The 16,147-nt window shown below is 31.1% G+C and overlaps 2 protein-coding genes across 3 annotated transcripts in view; one reads left to right on the top strand and one right to left on the bottom strand.

The window, feature by feature from the left end:
• LOC130890711 (dopamine D2-like receptor) overlaps nucleotides 1-16,147 on the top strand; it is a 158,447-nt gene that overhangs the window by 62,573 nt on the left and 79,727 nt on the right. The gene's annotated exons all lie outside the window — the stretch shown is intronic.
• Nucleotides 1-16,147, bottom strand: part of LOC130890704 (transient receptor potential channel pyrexia-like) — a 51,061-nt gene that overhangs the window by 3,089 nt on the left and 31,825 nt on the right. For both annotated transcript variants that reach the window (XM_057794936.1, XM_057794937.1), the window contains 2 exons: nucleotides 14,484-14,607; nucleotides 12,783-12,922 (listed from right to left, as the gene is read on the bottom strand). In XM_057794936.1, coding sequence (XP_057650919.1) covers nucleotides 12,783-12,922; nucleotides 14,484-14,607 — 264 coding nt within the window. The remainder of the gene's footprint in view (nucleotides 1-12,782; nucleotides 12,923-14,483; nucleotides 14,608-16,147) is intronic.

Below are 16,147 nucleotides of genomic sequence, written 5' to 3'. Positions count from 1 at the left end.
GTTTAGTGGGATTTATTTAATTCATAAATTTCTTTAAATAAATAAAAATATGGCGTTCTTTTGACCATGGACGAACCGCTAAACACTATCTTTGTGAATCCATAATCAAAGACTTCGATGCTCACATTCAAGCTTCTTAAATCCAATTGAGGTATCTTAGTGTCTTAGTGTTTTAAAAAGAGCTCAAGAGAAAGTTGTATAATGGTAAATGAACAGGATGGGGTCTAATTAAAAGAAAAATAGGAAGAAATAGTTTTCGAGATGTGTACAGACAAAAACCTAGTAGGATACCGGGTTTTTTGAAATTTCTATTAAGATTATGGACAAAAGAAAACATTTTCCGAGTTCGTTTTTAATTTAAAGATTTTCGGGGGATTTATCGATACTCTATTGACAGTGGAGGATTCAGTTAATTATTATGCTCTAGAGGTGTCTGGTGCAACGGATTAAATTGGATTTCGAGGTAATTACCTAAAGAACGAATGGAAATTCCAAGTTCCTCAAATTTGGGGATTTCTAAAAAGAACCATTATATCAAGAAGAGAACTGATAACTGACTAATAATTTCAGCTGGCGGAGAAAGACGTAGAGAATTATTCAAACGATCATTTGAACTAATTATGAAGTTTACCGTATTAATAAGCACGTTTTTGAGATAATTTGCATAACTTTTTATGGTGAATAAATTTGAGTGTTTGAATGGAGCACTGGGGAATTAGAAAGACGGAAGCGCCTCGAAAGGAAGGTGGCATCAATTTCGGGGTCATTCAACATTTATCTGATCATAGTTTTTTCTATGAGATTAGTTATCTTTTAGACCGGGTGGGATTGGATCGAAATTCGTCGGCGATTTTCTGATTCTTGTCTTTTTGAGTCTCTTGAGTTCCAATTGACATTTGCCTAGGAAAATGAGATTTTCTCACAAAATATCGCAAAGAAAATCTCATTTTTCCAGAAAAATATGAATGGGAACTGAGGAATTTGCCGGGAATCGTAAATACTTTCTATACACTTTCAGAACTCTAGAAAGGACAGGAAACGGAAAGGGCTGCTACTCAAGTTTTGATATATAGAACACTGATGGGAATATGTGAAATTATCATCATGAAGTTTGACATTTTTGATGGTAAACATACTCAGAATGTGTGGTCATACAAGTGTTTACAGATGCTTGAAATTATGGTAAAAAAATCGCGTTAATGTTCATGCGATGATTTTCTATGTCTTTCGACGTGGATAAAACAATTTCTGATCAACTCGTTTTGACTTTTGGTGAGGATGCACCACCTCGAGCCACCAAGTAGGTAGGTAAACTTTGGAGACGATAACTTGGTTTTAGAAACGCGCGTCAGACAGTTTATCACATTAAGATTTTAATGATTTCTTATAGTCCAGGAAATAAAGCATTTTTTTCTCGCAATTTTTTCGTCCTACCTGGTTTTACTTGAAATTTTCACATAAGTAGATAATAGCCTAAGGATAATTTTCCATATCTTGTCGGCTTACGCTAAAACCTTGGGGGTGGTTGCCACCCCTTCTCGTAAGTGAATTTTTTTCCACATTCTGACTACAGGAATCGATGGAACAAGTAATTTTATGAAATAAATGCTCTTTCTACGTTAAACTAATATTTTTTAAACATTTTTTTCGACTAGAAAAGTTGACGATTTCAAAGGTTTTTTTGCAAAATGTTAGCTTCTAGATAACCAAACAAAATCTCTCTAAAATGTCTCTAGAATGAAAATTGAGCGACTCATGATCAAAATGAGATGGTTCCAATTTTTTTCTACGAAATAATATGTTAAAACAAACTTCTTACTACCCCTCTAATAAAAATAGATTTTCACCCATCAGGTATGTGTGTATTATCAATACACAACAAGTTTGTTCAATTTAATTGCGTAATTAAAAAAAAATGGAGTTCAAAAAGCAAACGATTTTTTCCAAGTTAGCTTTTTCACCTTAAACTTCAAAATATCTCCGAAAATACTGGAGATACGGAAAAAATAATAGAATAGTAGGTAAATTGTAGCTTTTTCAAAGACTAAAATTTTTCTTTGTGTAGATTTTGTACACGGTGAATATTTGATATAAACACTATTTACGAGCGAACACCACCTCATCCGAGCCCTTTAAACTCACCCTATTTAGAAATTAAGTGATATTAAGGAATTTAATCCGCATATTCTTGTAGCTCTTGAGAAGCGCTACAAAATCATCTTCAAAAAAACTTTCTATCGTTAAAAATGAAAGAGCTATGTTTATAAAACCGATTAATTTTTTTTCGAAAAATCGAATAGCCCGCTTCGGAGCGTAATAATCTATTTAAAATCGAATAGGAGAGAAGAAGAAACATCTTCTCATGTGATTACGTGTGTGAGTGTATATAATTCTTTGATTTCTCACCATTGTGTTCTGGCATTCATCCATACGGATGGACAAATCGCCTGAACCCGATGAACTTCTAAAAATGTTTTTTTGCTAATGCTAAAAAGGGCGTGGCACTTGAGGGTGTAGAAAACTTGGATTGTACTGCAACTAAACTTGTTCTGGGTGATTAGGTGCAATAATAGTCCACCAGCAAATGAAGAGAACGAAGACGCCATCGACTTTGATGAAGATAAAATTAATGAGCCAGAATGTGACTATGGAATTCTACCTTTTCTTCTATTTGGATCATATTATAAAAATTGCTGTTATTAAGTGTTGAAATATCACAAAATTTTATCCTACAACATAAAACAATCCTGATTCAACTAATATAAGCCAAATTTTACCCATGCTTGGACAATTAGTGAATACTTTAGGACGACGCATATCATTGATAATTAATTGGTCCAATCAAAATTATTCTCGGGAAAATCGGGATAATTCTGTACAATTGAATAGATTTATATTTGTCAACAGCAAATCTGGATTCATATTTCACCGTTGACTGTACATCAAACTGCACAAGTAAGCTTTTCCCAATTAAATGAAACAACTCTCACAATCCTAGGAAACTTGCGCTATAATTCATGAGCTTTATATAAGTCCAGGTAATTCATTCGAGTATAGTCTTTAATTTGTATCAAGTAATAATTTAGAGTCGTCTCGAGCTGTTTGGATTTCATTAAAAATTGAAACAGGCTATGATTAAGGTAAAATTTGTAGTGAAAAGAGAACCGGGAGTCAATATTCAACCCTCTGGATGGAAACAGGAAAACTTAAATAAGTAAAACTCAATTGAATCATTTTAAATGTATTTTTTGCTATAAGTATCATCTAGTAAACCATCCGCTAAAGCAGGTACTACAAGATGCGTCCAGCGTTTTCATCAAAGTTCGCCTTCCAACGCACCTCTAAACATTGGAAGGAAAGCTGGATGCAGTGCTGCAACTAAACGATGCATCCAACGTTTTCTGAACAATGGAAGTAAGGTTGTATGCAGTGCTGGAACTAAACGATACATCCAACGTTTGCTGAACAATGGGAGTAAGGCTGGATGCAGTGCTACAACTAAACGATGCATCCAACATTTGCTGAACATTGGACGTAGGCTAGAACCTCAACAAAACTTATTGAAAACGTGGCAAAACAGGGATGAGAAGAACTTTGGTTTTTCATATATACAAAGCACGAAAGAGAACAAGAGGTATTTGTAGTTGTACTACAACTATTGGTTTCAGCTGACAAAAAATCCAACTTTCCATAGTCAACGTAGAATGCAGAAAATCGTCGAATGAATAAACATTAACAAACGCATGGTGATAATATACAGGGCGATTGATCAGTGTGATGAATGTGATGATATCAATTTCAAAATTTGAGGGTTCACAGTTATTATTAGCCTTACCATTATAAGATCATTCAAAATTTCAGGTTGTTGCAAAATTGCAGAATTATTAAAATGAAAATAGATCACGAACTAATGACTTTAGGTTTATGTAATGCTTAATAGAAATAATATGTTTGTAATACTTTTCAATATTGACATAAAATACAGGGTGATTAATTCGAAAAACCGAGAAAATTATGTATTAGTTACTAGATTCCCCTGTATAAGATTTAATGATTATTAACGAAATAAATAATTTTCCTAAATCTATGATACTATTCGAATGTGACAGATTTTTATTATTGACTTTCTCTTAAATTGTACAGGGTTTTGAAGTTAATAGGATTTTTATGGAAAATTAGTTATAATTTTTTTAATACCCCGTAGAAACTATGATAATCCTATATCATTGGAACAGGGAAATCAAACTGATTTCAAATATGCAATAAAATATAGGGTGTTTCTTGGCTTAGGAATCCAAATCACGCAAAAAATAAATATTCAGAATAATAACTTTATCAGTCTAGTTATAAAACACATTCTTTAAATTTATCTTCAAGGACAAATGTAATAAAAGCGCGATCTTTCTGAGGTCACCTTTTTGATAATTTACTTCGAAAGAAAAAACACTTGGATAACGTCAAATTTTCATTTAATGCAAATAAACAATTCTGTGCTTAATAATCTCACGCACTAGAAGGTTCATGGTTTGCCCCCATTTTGACTTTTCATTGCATTGACCTCATTCTATTTAGTACAGAATTTCACACGAGAAAGGTGGAATAAATCATCTGCTACTGAAGTTATGTGAGTTTTTCCACCCTAATGAAATTTTCCCCACGAAAATATATTTTCCATCCCTGTCTACACAGACGTTTCCCTTTCCACCAGCGTGAAACACCGGAAAATATAGGTACGATTTGAATCTAGATATAAAATACACAGGTATATTGCAAATATTATATTTGATGTGTTTGTCAATAATGAGCAAGGAATGCCCTCAAATTATATTGAATATTTCTCGTGATTCTTCACAAACATCACTTGTAGTTTTCAAATTCAAACCTAACTTGATTAAAACAAAATCTTTTATTTGTACTCAATATTGAAAATTATATCATTCATATATCGCACTGTACAAATTAAACAAAATGACAGATGTCATGGAACAAGTGGCTTCTTCGGATAGACTTTTGTTTTAGCTCTTAGTTTTAATGGTAGAGTTATCAAAAAAAAATCCACATTCTCCTGACATGTGCATATTTTGAGGTACAACTTTCGTAAATTTTGTAATAATATAACAATATCAGGAAAAGGATTTTTGTGGATAAATATATGAGCTGAACTATTCAATAATCAAACTAATCGTGTCGTTGCAGCTGTGTAATTTTTTGTACTCCAAGTATCTATAAAATCAGTTTTATTATGGAAATTATTTCACACTTCAATATCATACTGAACAATGTAAATATTTATTTAAAAAATTGTACAACGAAACGTTATGCCCGATTTAATGTTTTTGAAATACATTGTTGTTCCTATATTTATGATCGCATTCGAATGGTTCTAATCGTTTTCCAATAACTTTTAGTGGTCGGTATTTCAAGTTCAATTTCATATTATAGGCAACACTAATTTACACAGTTTTTACATCCCCTACAAAATTTATTAATCAATGTTTATTCAAAAAATATTAGTCAACTCATTTCTAGTTACACGACTTAACAAAAAATAATCAACCATTTAATTTTGTGATAATTATCTTCAATGAAATTTTTCTTATTTGCTATATCTAACGGCTTGATAACTAACAAAGTATTTATGTAAAAAGGAAGCACGAAAAAGCGACTTCCTAAATAGAGTGGTATCTACCATATGGAATTGCCTGTAGATATTGATCTTAAACTTCTAAGAAATTAGTCCGGATGAATTGAAATCCTGCGCGTCTACAGGCTATACTCTAAGCTGATCAAGTTTCTGGTTAACTCTGGATCGCCTATAAGTCGAATTGCTCCCTTATGTATCTTCAGGGTATGCTTAGAAACCGAGCTCCAAACATACCCAAATATGGACAAACCTGGGCCTTGTAGAGGATTAGAAGCTGCCGATAACTTGAACTATATGCTGGAGGTCATGCTTCTCAACTAAGCGTTCTTATCTTTCAACATCTCTTCTTAGGTTTGGACGACCAATTCTGCACCCTTAATAAAACACGAGAAAAATGTACCCGAAAATCTAGTTTTGGTACAAAAGATATGGCTATGTAGCAAATTGCGAGTTGTCCTTGCATAATGTCCAACCAAAACATTATATCATTAATTTAACCAAGCAGTGGTTAATACATCTTCCAAAATCTACAGCTTTCCTCTCTACTCGACTTTCAAGAGATCTGGATATCCCTCTTGTCGAAATCACAGACTAGACCAGAACTTTAACAACGACATTCTTCTACGGAGATAGTCTCGGAAGTACCTGGTCTGACCTAAAGATAGCGATAGTTGCTTGAAAAATAGCACTAAACTAGAAAGTACACAATCTATATAATATATGTTTCAAGTTTGAAAACTCCACGTTGTTTAGTATTTATTTGGCAGCCATCAATAGTGAACGTTTCCAGTGAATTTGTAAACATCGTTATGTAATACAATATTTTTGGATTATTTCTCATTTCCATCATCATATTGTAATAATTTTATATAATTCAGTTAAAGTTTTCAATCTTGTTTCAGGTGAGTGAAACTAACCAAAGATATTGAAAATTATGTAAGTATGAACGTTTTTTTTTTCAAAACTCTTGATGATCTACTTAAGAATACAGTCTACTCAAATGACTCCAACTTCATCTAAAATTAATATTAGATTCAATGAAATCTTTTTTCCCCTTCCATCTCGATGTGATCTCGCAATATTATCAATCAAAATGATTTGGGGACCTATAGCAGATTGAAGTTGTTGCAGTCGTTCATTTTCCATTATCTTTTACTGTATGAGAACAATCAATTACGAGATTCGTCTCTGTAGATCGGGTTCCAATACAAAAGCTAATATTGGTTGCCTATTTGGATGTATCAACGGTATTCTTTCCAAAAATCACAATCTGGTTAACCATAGCAGTTTGGGTCTTGGAGTTCTTCGTCTTCTAATTATCCTGGAGTCGATTAAGCATCCTCAGTTCCAAACAACATCGTAAAACGTTAATATGCAGAAGGCTACAAGATGTGAACTAACTGCGGACAACCCCATTCATCAGTGTATGCAATGTACATACGTAGAAATCGAGATGACAAGCTGCAGGAAATCACAACAGGAAGCACGAATCGAAATGAGTAAGGCCTCAAGAATATTTCTTTTTCTTTCTGCTTTGTATAGGCATCATTGCCTGTTTTTCTTCACATCATTGCCTCTGCTCAGTCACCTGGGAGGTTGTCACTCCATCTTTTCCTAGGTCTTCCAAGGCTTCTTTGACCTGCTGGTGATTTGTCCCTTGATATTTACACAATTCGTTCTTCCGTCATGCGGTCAATGTGCTCAAGAATATTTGGCAGGGGAAATTCGAACGGACACAACAAAAACAAAAACGAAGAACGTGATGAGTGTAGCAGAAATGAAAACATTGAAAACTATTAAAGGATTGAGCCTAGGTGATCAAATAATTAGCAAAGCTATAAGAAAAGATTTAGGATATAGATCAAGACGACGATATTGAGGAGACCACGTCGACAGATTGATGAAGATCGATGGGCTAAATGGACAAACTATAGAAAACGAGAAAAGCTGAACCTTCTCAAGAGGCTGAACAGTAGATGACATAATTTATCATATCTATAAACACGCTTGGTAATACTCTCTTCATTAAATGTAGTCGTCTGTGATTGAATGTAAGTTATGAGGGTTTCTTTGAGTTCACGTCTGGCTAGACACGCCACCCACCAAGCCACTGCTTCAGTTTAAGGAAAAGATGAAAATAACTGGGTGCTAGGCTAAGACTGTATGGAGAGTGTTCGAAAATGTCCTATTTAAATTGTTGAATGACTTGTTTTTCCAAACTTCGACTTGCCATAATCTTAACAACACTACTAATTACAGGATAGACCCACGTTTCGATAGCGAAGTTGTCGTCTTCAGAGACCGAACGTAAACGTACGATATACAGTGTAATTGTGAGTGAGTGATCCCAATTTAATTACACTTTCATATCTTGATGTATACTAATAGTTTGTACTACAAATTAACTAAGATTTAAATTTCTAAATGCTGAATGCTCACAATATCTTCTAGTCACATTAATCGTATTTTTAAGTTGCGGAATAGAACACCGAACATGCTCCATTAATTTCGTATGGAAATATTTATTCGGAGCTAGAAAACTTTACGACTCTGCTAAATACCCTTAAAAGGAATCCCAATTACTTAGGACGCCACCTAAACGTTTCGAATTCCAAGTATTTCTTTCAAGGGACTTGTTCGTTAATGCTTTCAAATGGCGGCTTCAGAATTAATTCCAATTAAATTTTTTCTCTGGGGGGTTATGGAAGTCGAAATGGAAATTATTGAGAAAAAATTAATTGTCTGCTTCTAAATAATTTAATATTAGACATATGAATCAAATTACTCCAGGCTTAGAAGATCCGTAGTTAAATTTCAATTGAATGATTTCAATTGAAAAATGATTGTACATTTTTTTCGCATTGTATAATATTGAGCCTTCAACTAATTCTGAACGAGGAGTGGAGACATTCTACACCAGCGTACACACTGGAATAATCAATCAATCAATGTACTGATACTAGGTGAATAAATAAAAAAAATTAAAGAAAATATTAGCTAGTAATCTCAGAAAAACTTTAGATATTTCTTTTCAAATTTGTGAAGTAAGTTCTTCATCAAATTCAATTCTGAAAATTCTTTTATAACATTATTGTCCACTATAACACAATTTAGTTGTTTGAACAAATTCAGAATATGATAAAATCCTTTTTTTATTCCATGGAAAGTTTCCTTTCTTGAAATAAGAATACAACGACTATATCACAGACCACGGATATTTAATGTTAGTCATTTTCTGTCATCATTTATTGTCTCAGCTTCAAGACAACAGAAAACCTACCATCATTTCAATGAAAATCTATTTTGATATAAATCCAGATTGTACTTACACAATAAACTCGTATTCTCTTATGCTATTATGTAGACCTGCCAGTCCTCTTGTTAGACCCACATCATTGTTTCGAGTTACAAACTAAATGATATTTACGGAGTTTCATAATCGTTCAAATTAATTTGTCTTTATAATGTATTCAAGAAAAGGATACATTTAATAGGAAGGAAAATCATCGTTATTGTTTAACGGGAACGCAGAAATTTATTTTGATTATATAGAAATAATATGTTTCGTTGTTAATTCCAACAATTAGAATAGTCCGTATTCTAATATTTTCTTTATTGAAGGAAATTTTTGTTGTCTACAAATATTCGGTGAAAATTATGAATCAGTTTGAGAATCTAACAAAACCAAAAATGATCGAGTTTCACAAAACATAAATTAACATTAAGATGAGTTGAAATAATAAAAAAATTCGTGTAATTGTTTTTAAAAATGAAATTGACGGAAATTTTTAATATTGAAGCAGCCCAAATTGATTATATCACATAATCAGTTGAATCAAATTTCTCAAGAAGTCAACCACACGAGTTTACAAAACTTTCGCTAGCAATAGTTTTTTCCTACGAGGGCCTAGTAGCCAAAAAAATATTTGAGCAATCCACAATTTACATTTACAGATAGTATTCTATAATGACATTGAGTATTGCACGAATTTTTTTATTAGAAAGAGTAACTAGTAAGGTTGAAAAATTATCAAAAATAATTTGTTCGAAATCTGTGTTTTTCGTGGAAGTTTCTCGATTTTTGATTCATGTCTAGTTACTTTTAAAATTACACAGTCCTTTGAATAGGGTTAGCCGGCTTCGATGTAGATTCAATCGATTTTTATATGGGAAAAAACATATATAAGACGGTCCGAGTGCTAAAAGCAATGCAAATGTAATTTCTTGGGTCAAATAAATTTATCTTGCAAACTGAACAAACAATTCAGTACTTCGTTTGATGTATCCTGGGGATCGTCGTCTGAAACTTTTATAAGTTCTTCAAATGTTGTCGTCTTCTATAACTCGGATATTTCAAATTCAATATGATCAGTCTCGAAAACATAAATTTTCATCCATGTATGAATCATTGTCATTCGTAAGATTTTTTGAATGAATATTTCATTCGAAGCTGTTGTTTTGTATCAATTCAAGTGTAAGTATTTGGTTAATGTTAAACGCTCTAGAACCTTCCTGGTATGCTCCATCTTTATTGACTTCATATCAAACTTTTCTATATATCTGGAATTTTCTCTCTTATGCCATTTTCTTTTCGAAGATCACTTTTTTAGCAAATGAATCTGTCTCTTTTTGAAGCAAAATCGACCTTTGGAATGGAACAACATTCTTTGTAAGATTTGGGTCGTCTTGATTTTTGTTCAGTTTCGGTATTCCCTTGCACTAATCGATACGATTGTCAAATTATGCGACATCAAATGCGAAGGAATCTTTCAACAGCCAAACGTCAATACAAAATTGAATGTCGAAGTCAAAGCGAGTTGATCGGCACATTGCTGTTGGTTAAATCTACGCCGAAAGTCATAGAAAATCAATCGCATAGATTCAATTCCATAAAGATATATGTTTCAAGTATATGTGAACGACTCACATAGCACTCGTATGACAATACGTTCTATCTTAAGTAGCAGCCTTTGTGATGCTTGAGAAATGCTGATTCGAATCTCCTTTGGTCCGTAGTGCATAGTCTCTGAACACAGTATCTCAACAAATATTAAGTGAGAGCTCGAAACTCAATTTTCTCCACATTCAGGAGAATCTTTACAACGATTCTCAAGCAAAAACCAAGCGTCTCACAAAGAATCAACAGATCTTTGTTTGTTTTCAAATCAAGGTTTTTACCGATAAGCTGGTATAATTATACCACTTGTGATAACGGATTCCCTTAATAAATGGTTCGAAATAGAGTCTGCGAGACACGAATCCAGATGCTCTCAAGTAATTTATTTGATGGAATTTTTTCGGAATCGCCAATCTCAAATTCGATAAAACTTTCAAGGAACAATTCGAAGAAAAATGAGATGTGATAATTTCCAACGCTGCCTATTCACTTTGAAACGATGCATAATAACATTGAAATACTAAAGAAACCATTAACACTATAGAGTAAGATTCAATAAACCTTTTCCACAATCGGTTGCGAAAGAAGGTTTCTAATACGAGAAAGAATTTAACTTATTTAGCGTTTCATTGATATATCAGTACATTAATCAACAGATCACCTGCAAGTTGTTATATACCTTCAACTGAATTTATTTTTATACAGAGTGAGTTTTATGTATGGAAATCATCTCGGAAACAGCTTGTACGATTTTTAGAAAAATCCCGGAAAAATAACGAACTTTGTTATTTCAAATGTTACGTTTCAATAAATTATTATTGTTGTAGTTTATTAAAAGTCACAAAAGATCGTTTATCTGTGAAAGAAAGAAATGTGAAATATGTTTAATAATTTATATCCTAACCAAAATCCCATAAAAAGAGTTACTGTCAGGAAAATAGTGAAAAAGCCTAATAAAAATGGTTCAGTAAAAGATTTATCCAAATCAGGACGCAGAAAAACTGCATCGACTGAAAACAAATCTTTAGATGTCTTGTTAGAAGATGATCCACGCTTGAGTACTAGACAAATATCCAGGGAACTTGATATATAAAGTAACGTTGGTTCATAAGTTGTCAGATGACGATTTTGATAAACGTGTAGACTTAGCAGACAATTTTATATCCTTTATATACTTTATTAAGTTTGTGAGATTACAATTATTGTTAAGTAGACAGCTCATATTGTTTGGGAAGTTGTTAGATAGTCTTTAGTTTTGGTACTTTAGACAGTTCAACAATAAGTGTTTTACGTTTAGATTCTAACTACAAGATTCACACTTAGTGTGCATTAGTCTTAAACTATGGTTGAACGGATGGTTTCACATCGACTGCGATCTGTTCCACGCACTTTTTGCCACTTTCACTAAACTTTTGTTTTGATTATCCCTTAATAGTTATTTGCTATAACTTCATGAGGAAACTCACTGGGTGTTTGGGGAGAAGTTTTTGTAGTGTATGGACAACACAATATATATATATATATATATATATATATATATATATATATATATATATATATAATGCAAAGAATATGAATTGTCTCACGATCTTGGACTGTAAAATATTAATAAGTACGACGTCAAATCATAGAAATGTATTTTCTGGGCCACCCTTTATATCAAAACTAGAATAATGGAAGCCAACGAAGTCTGAAATCTCAACCAAACTTCCAAATTCTTCTCAAACATATCTATATCAGCAAATACTTTTCATTGAACATATCTTTTAGAAATTATTGACTTCTATTCAATTTTGTTGTAAAAATTCAATTCTGCTTATTTTGTTATACTAGTTGATAAAAATTATGGTTCTTTCCAGCACTGTGTACTGTTTTAGCAAATAAAGAAAAAGCAATAGAACTCTTTTATATGGAAATTTAACTGCAATAATAATGATTCAGTGCTTTGGCCATGTTATCATGGAAATTCCAGCAGACCATGTCAACGTCGGAGTATCGCATCAGTTGGACATGAAACAATTCATAAGTGACATAATAATATTGTAGAATTATTTCTTACCATAATGATGGATACTTCTCACAGTATGAGGAAATTTTCATTTTGAATATATGGAAACGAAAGAAAAGACGCTTTAAATTGTGATTAGCATATTAATTTTTAAGTGTATCTGTGCAGTAGGATCAAGAAACATTTATAAAAAGAGCATGGATATCGATTTTTAATAAATAGCAGTTAATTACCTTAACAACGTTCTGCAAGACAGATGTGAACATGAGTGCATAATATCCGAGACTTGGCAAACGCCCAATTAGAAGCATTAGTTCGATCCAAGCCATCAGAATCGCGATACTTGCGAAATGCATCACCCAATTTGGCGCGACTGAAAGAATTTAATTATAATAATTAAAATTGTAATTCACATTGTTTTTTAAGAGTTTCATAGATTAAGAGTTTAAACATATCTACATCTACAATTTTCGCTTCTAGATGGCGATACATACTTAAGTTGCTTATCAATTTCATCCACTACTATAAATCAATCAAATGGATCTTCATTGTCGCTATTAGTTCAGATAAATTATTATCTATATACATATTTCCTTCAAATGTGCAATTTGGTTTACACTGGACTTTATCCAATCTAATTTTCACAATCAGGAAATGTTCAATAAGATTTTCATCCACACACGTATGTTTTCACTTCAGTTTTGTTCACAACTTGTTTTCTAGCTTTTTCTAGTTTTCGAGTAGCAACTTATAGAATTTTTCGGCAAAATCGTGAAAAATGTCTATATTTTTCAGTTTTATATCTATCAACTTTGTTGAAATCTGTCCAATGACTTGATTCAATTATATCTTGCTGACACGCGATTGACGTACATGATTATGTTAATATCTCAAAAGTATTGAACTTAATATTCATTATGTATTTATTATATCATTTAAATCATAAATTAAGTTGGACTAATCTCCAACACGACATTCGTTAACAAGTAGACGATATAAAGTTCGAGGGGTCAGCTAGTTTGATATAAAACAATAATTCAAAAACTGTTTTCAGTTAATTACTGATTATCTAGATAAAATAACTGCAGTTTTGTAAACAAATTTCGAATTAATCAGTCACGAAAAAGGTAGTAGTGAAACACACTTCGTTTTGTGTTAAATCTACGTTCATGTTTAACTTTGAGTTGAATCGATATTATAGGGATGAGAAATTCCACAAAAAGTTAATATTTGAACAAGGATTGTAGGAAATGAACACGTAGGAACAATATTCTTTGAATAGAGCTAATTTTTTTATTTATTTCAAAAAAATTTATCGTGATTTTATTCCTACTCCTGTTAATGTTGCTTTCTGCTGTACTCTCTGGCAGGTGGATAGATGAATTGTCAATAATAACTCAAGATCTTAATCCTTTGGATTTGATTTCATCAAAATTTCAAAAGCCAACCATCTAATGTGAAAGAAATGAGTTTAGCTTATTTCCTAAGTCATGAGAACTGTTTAAATCGGACGTTTTTATTGACATTTTTAATAGTTTGCCAGAAGTATTCGAAAAAAAATTGGAAAACCAATCAAACAAAATGAATCATTTTCCACCACGACATCGCGAGCTCTAACAGTTCAAACAAAAACGTTTTCGAACAGTCATTCGCCCTACCGTTTTATTTGGTACTCAAGGATTTCTTTTTATTCCTGCAGATCCAAAAATAAATTGCGAGGACAAAGTTTTTCTACACCTGAACGAGCGGTTGATGTGTTGTGTGAGAAGATGTAAAAAAAATAGTATAAATCTTCCGAAAAAATGACAATTTTTTTGTAATTACTTTGGAGATAATTTGAGATAGACCTTTTCGGTTTACATAGACTATTATTATATCATTCATACAACAATTTGAAAAGCACAATTACGAAACCGGATGTGGTGAGCACTTACTACTTTTATTCGCATTTCCTGTATAGTCCTTCAATGTTACAGCTACAGTTAATGAGAGGCAGGTACAAATTAAATTCATCCACATTTCGTAACGTTGAAAATATTTTCGACGATCCAGGATGCACTAAAATTAAATATTATATGTTATATATATATATACATATATATATATATATATATATATATATATATATATATATATATATATATATATATTGTTATGGTATGAATATATCCAAAATAAATTAGTAAATAATAATAAGATATAAATAAAGCAATAAGTTCAGTTCTGTTATTCGGTTACTTTAAAATAAATAACATTCTTTATATTAAGTTTTGGCCAACACTATATTCTAAATTATTATTTAATTTTGACAAATCCTGTATAATCAAAGAATTTAATCCATAAATTGACAGATAAAAACAGGAGCAGCAATTTCAAAAATTTGTGTGACATACCAACATAAATTTTAAGGTTATAAATGATAAAATATAAAAATTTTGACAACTGCAATGATAAAATTAATAACATAGGAATGAAATAAATACAACAAAGAAATTATAGAATAATATTATTTGAATAAAGTCACAATAATTTAAAAATTTAGAAATGACAATTTAGTAACTAACTTTTAAAATAAATATCATTGGTTAAAAGAAAAAAGAAAGTTTGTTTAAAAAAAAACAATGAAGAAGAGAATCAACAACGAAAAAAAAATTTTTTGCAAGAGAAAAAAGAGTAAAATAATTTTAATTGAAATTTAAAAAAAATTAAAATCTTGATAAAAAAGGCATAAAATATTCAAAGGATTGATAATTAATAATTATATAAGTGTAGTAATAAGAAATTAGTGAAAACAATTAAATAAAGTGTTATTTCACTTTATTTAATGTGAGAATACTCACAAAGGAACAATTTCCAAGATAAAGAAGTTGTGAAAAGGAAAAGAACAGGAGTGGAACTACAGCGGAGGCCGTAACAATTTCCAATTTAAAAAAAAAAAAAAAAATTAAAAATACAACATAACAAACACTTAAGGTACTGTTCTATTAAGTTTAAGTATTTCTTTTAGTATATAATATTTGAGTTCACATTTCCATATAATTTAGTTTTATGAGTGTAATTATGAGTATGAATGAATGAATGAATGTTTGTAAAATAGAATAATTGTAATAGCTAGTTAAGAAATTGTATATTTTGAATATTTTATTCATTATAAAGAACAGACCCGGTCTTAAAACTATTATAATCTGACCTTATAACCATAACAATTTATCGCAATAAAATTTTTTAATTTGACCTCACAATATAATACCCTGAGAATAAAAAAAATATTAATAACATAATAAAATAAAGAAATTCAAATAATTATTAATGGCGCCCAAATTAAAATCTGATTTTATTTAAAATAAAATTTATAAAAATAAACATTACACACTATAATACCATATCAATATATATATATATATATATATATATATATATATATATATACATATATATATATATACATATATATATATATATATAATCATATGTACATATATTTTTTTAAAAATAATCAAATCAAGTATAGACACCATTTTTTGTCTGGTCTAGATTTACACAAGAAAAAGAATTTTTTCCGTATACGCCTACTGATATTGAAGAGTTGATTCTGATA

Source organism: Diorhabda carinulata, chromosome 2, assembly GCF_026250575.1.
Source record: "Diorhabda carinulata isolate Delta chromosome 2, icDioCari1.1, whole genome shotgun sequence".
In the NCBI taxonomy this organism is placed as follows: Eukaryota; Metazoa; Arthropoda; class Insecta; order Coleoptera; family Chrysomelidae; genus Diorhabda; species Diorhabda carinulata.
This window is presented reverse-complemented; position numbering and strand designations above follow the sequence as displayed.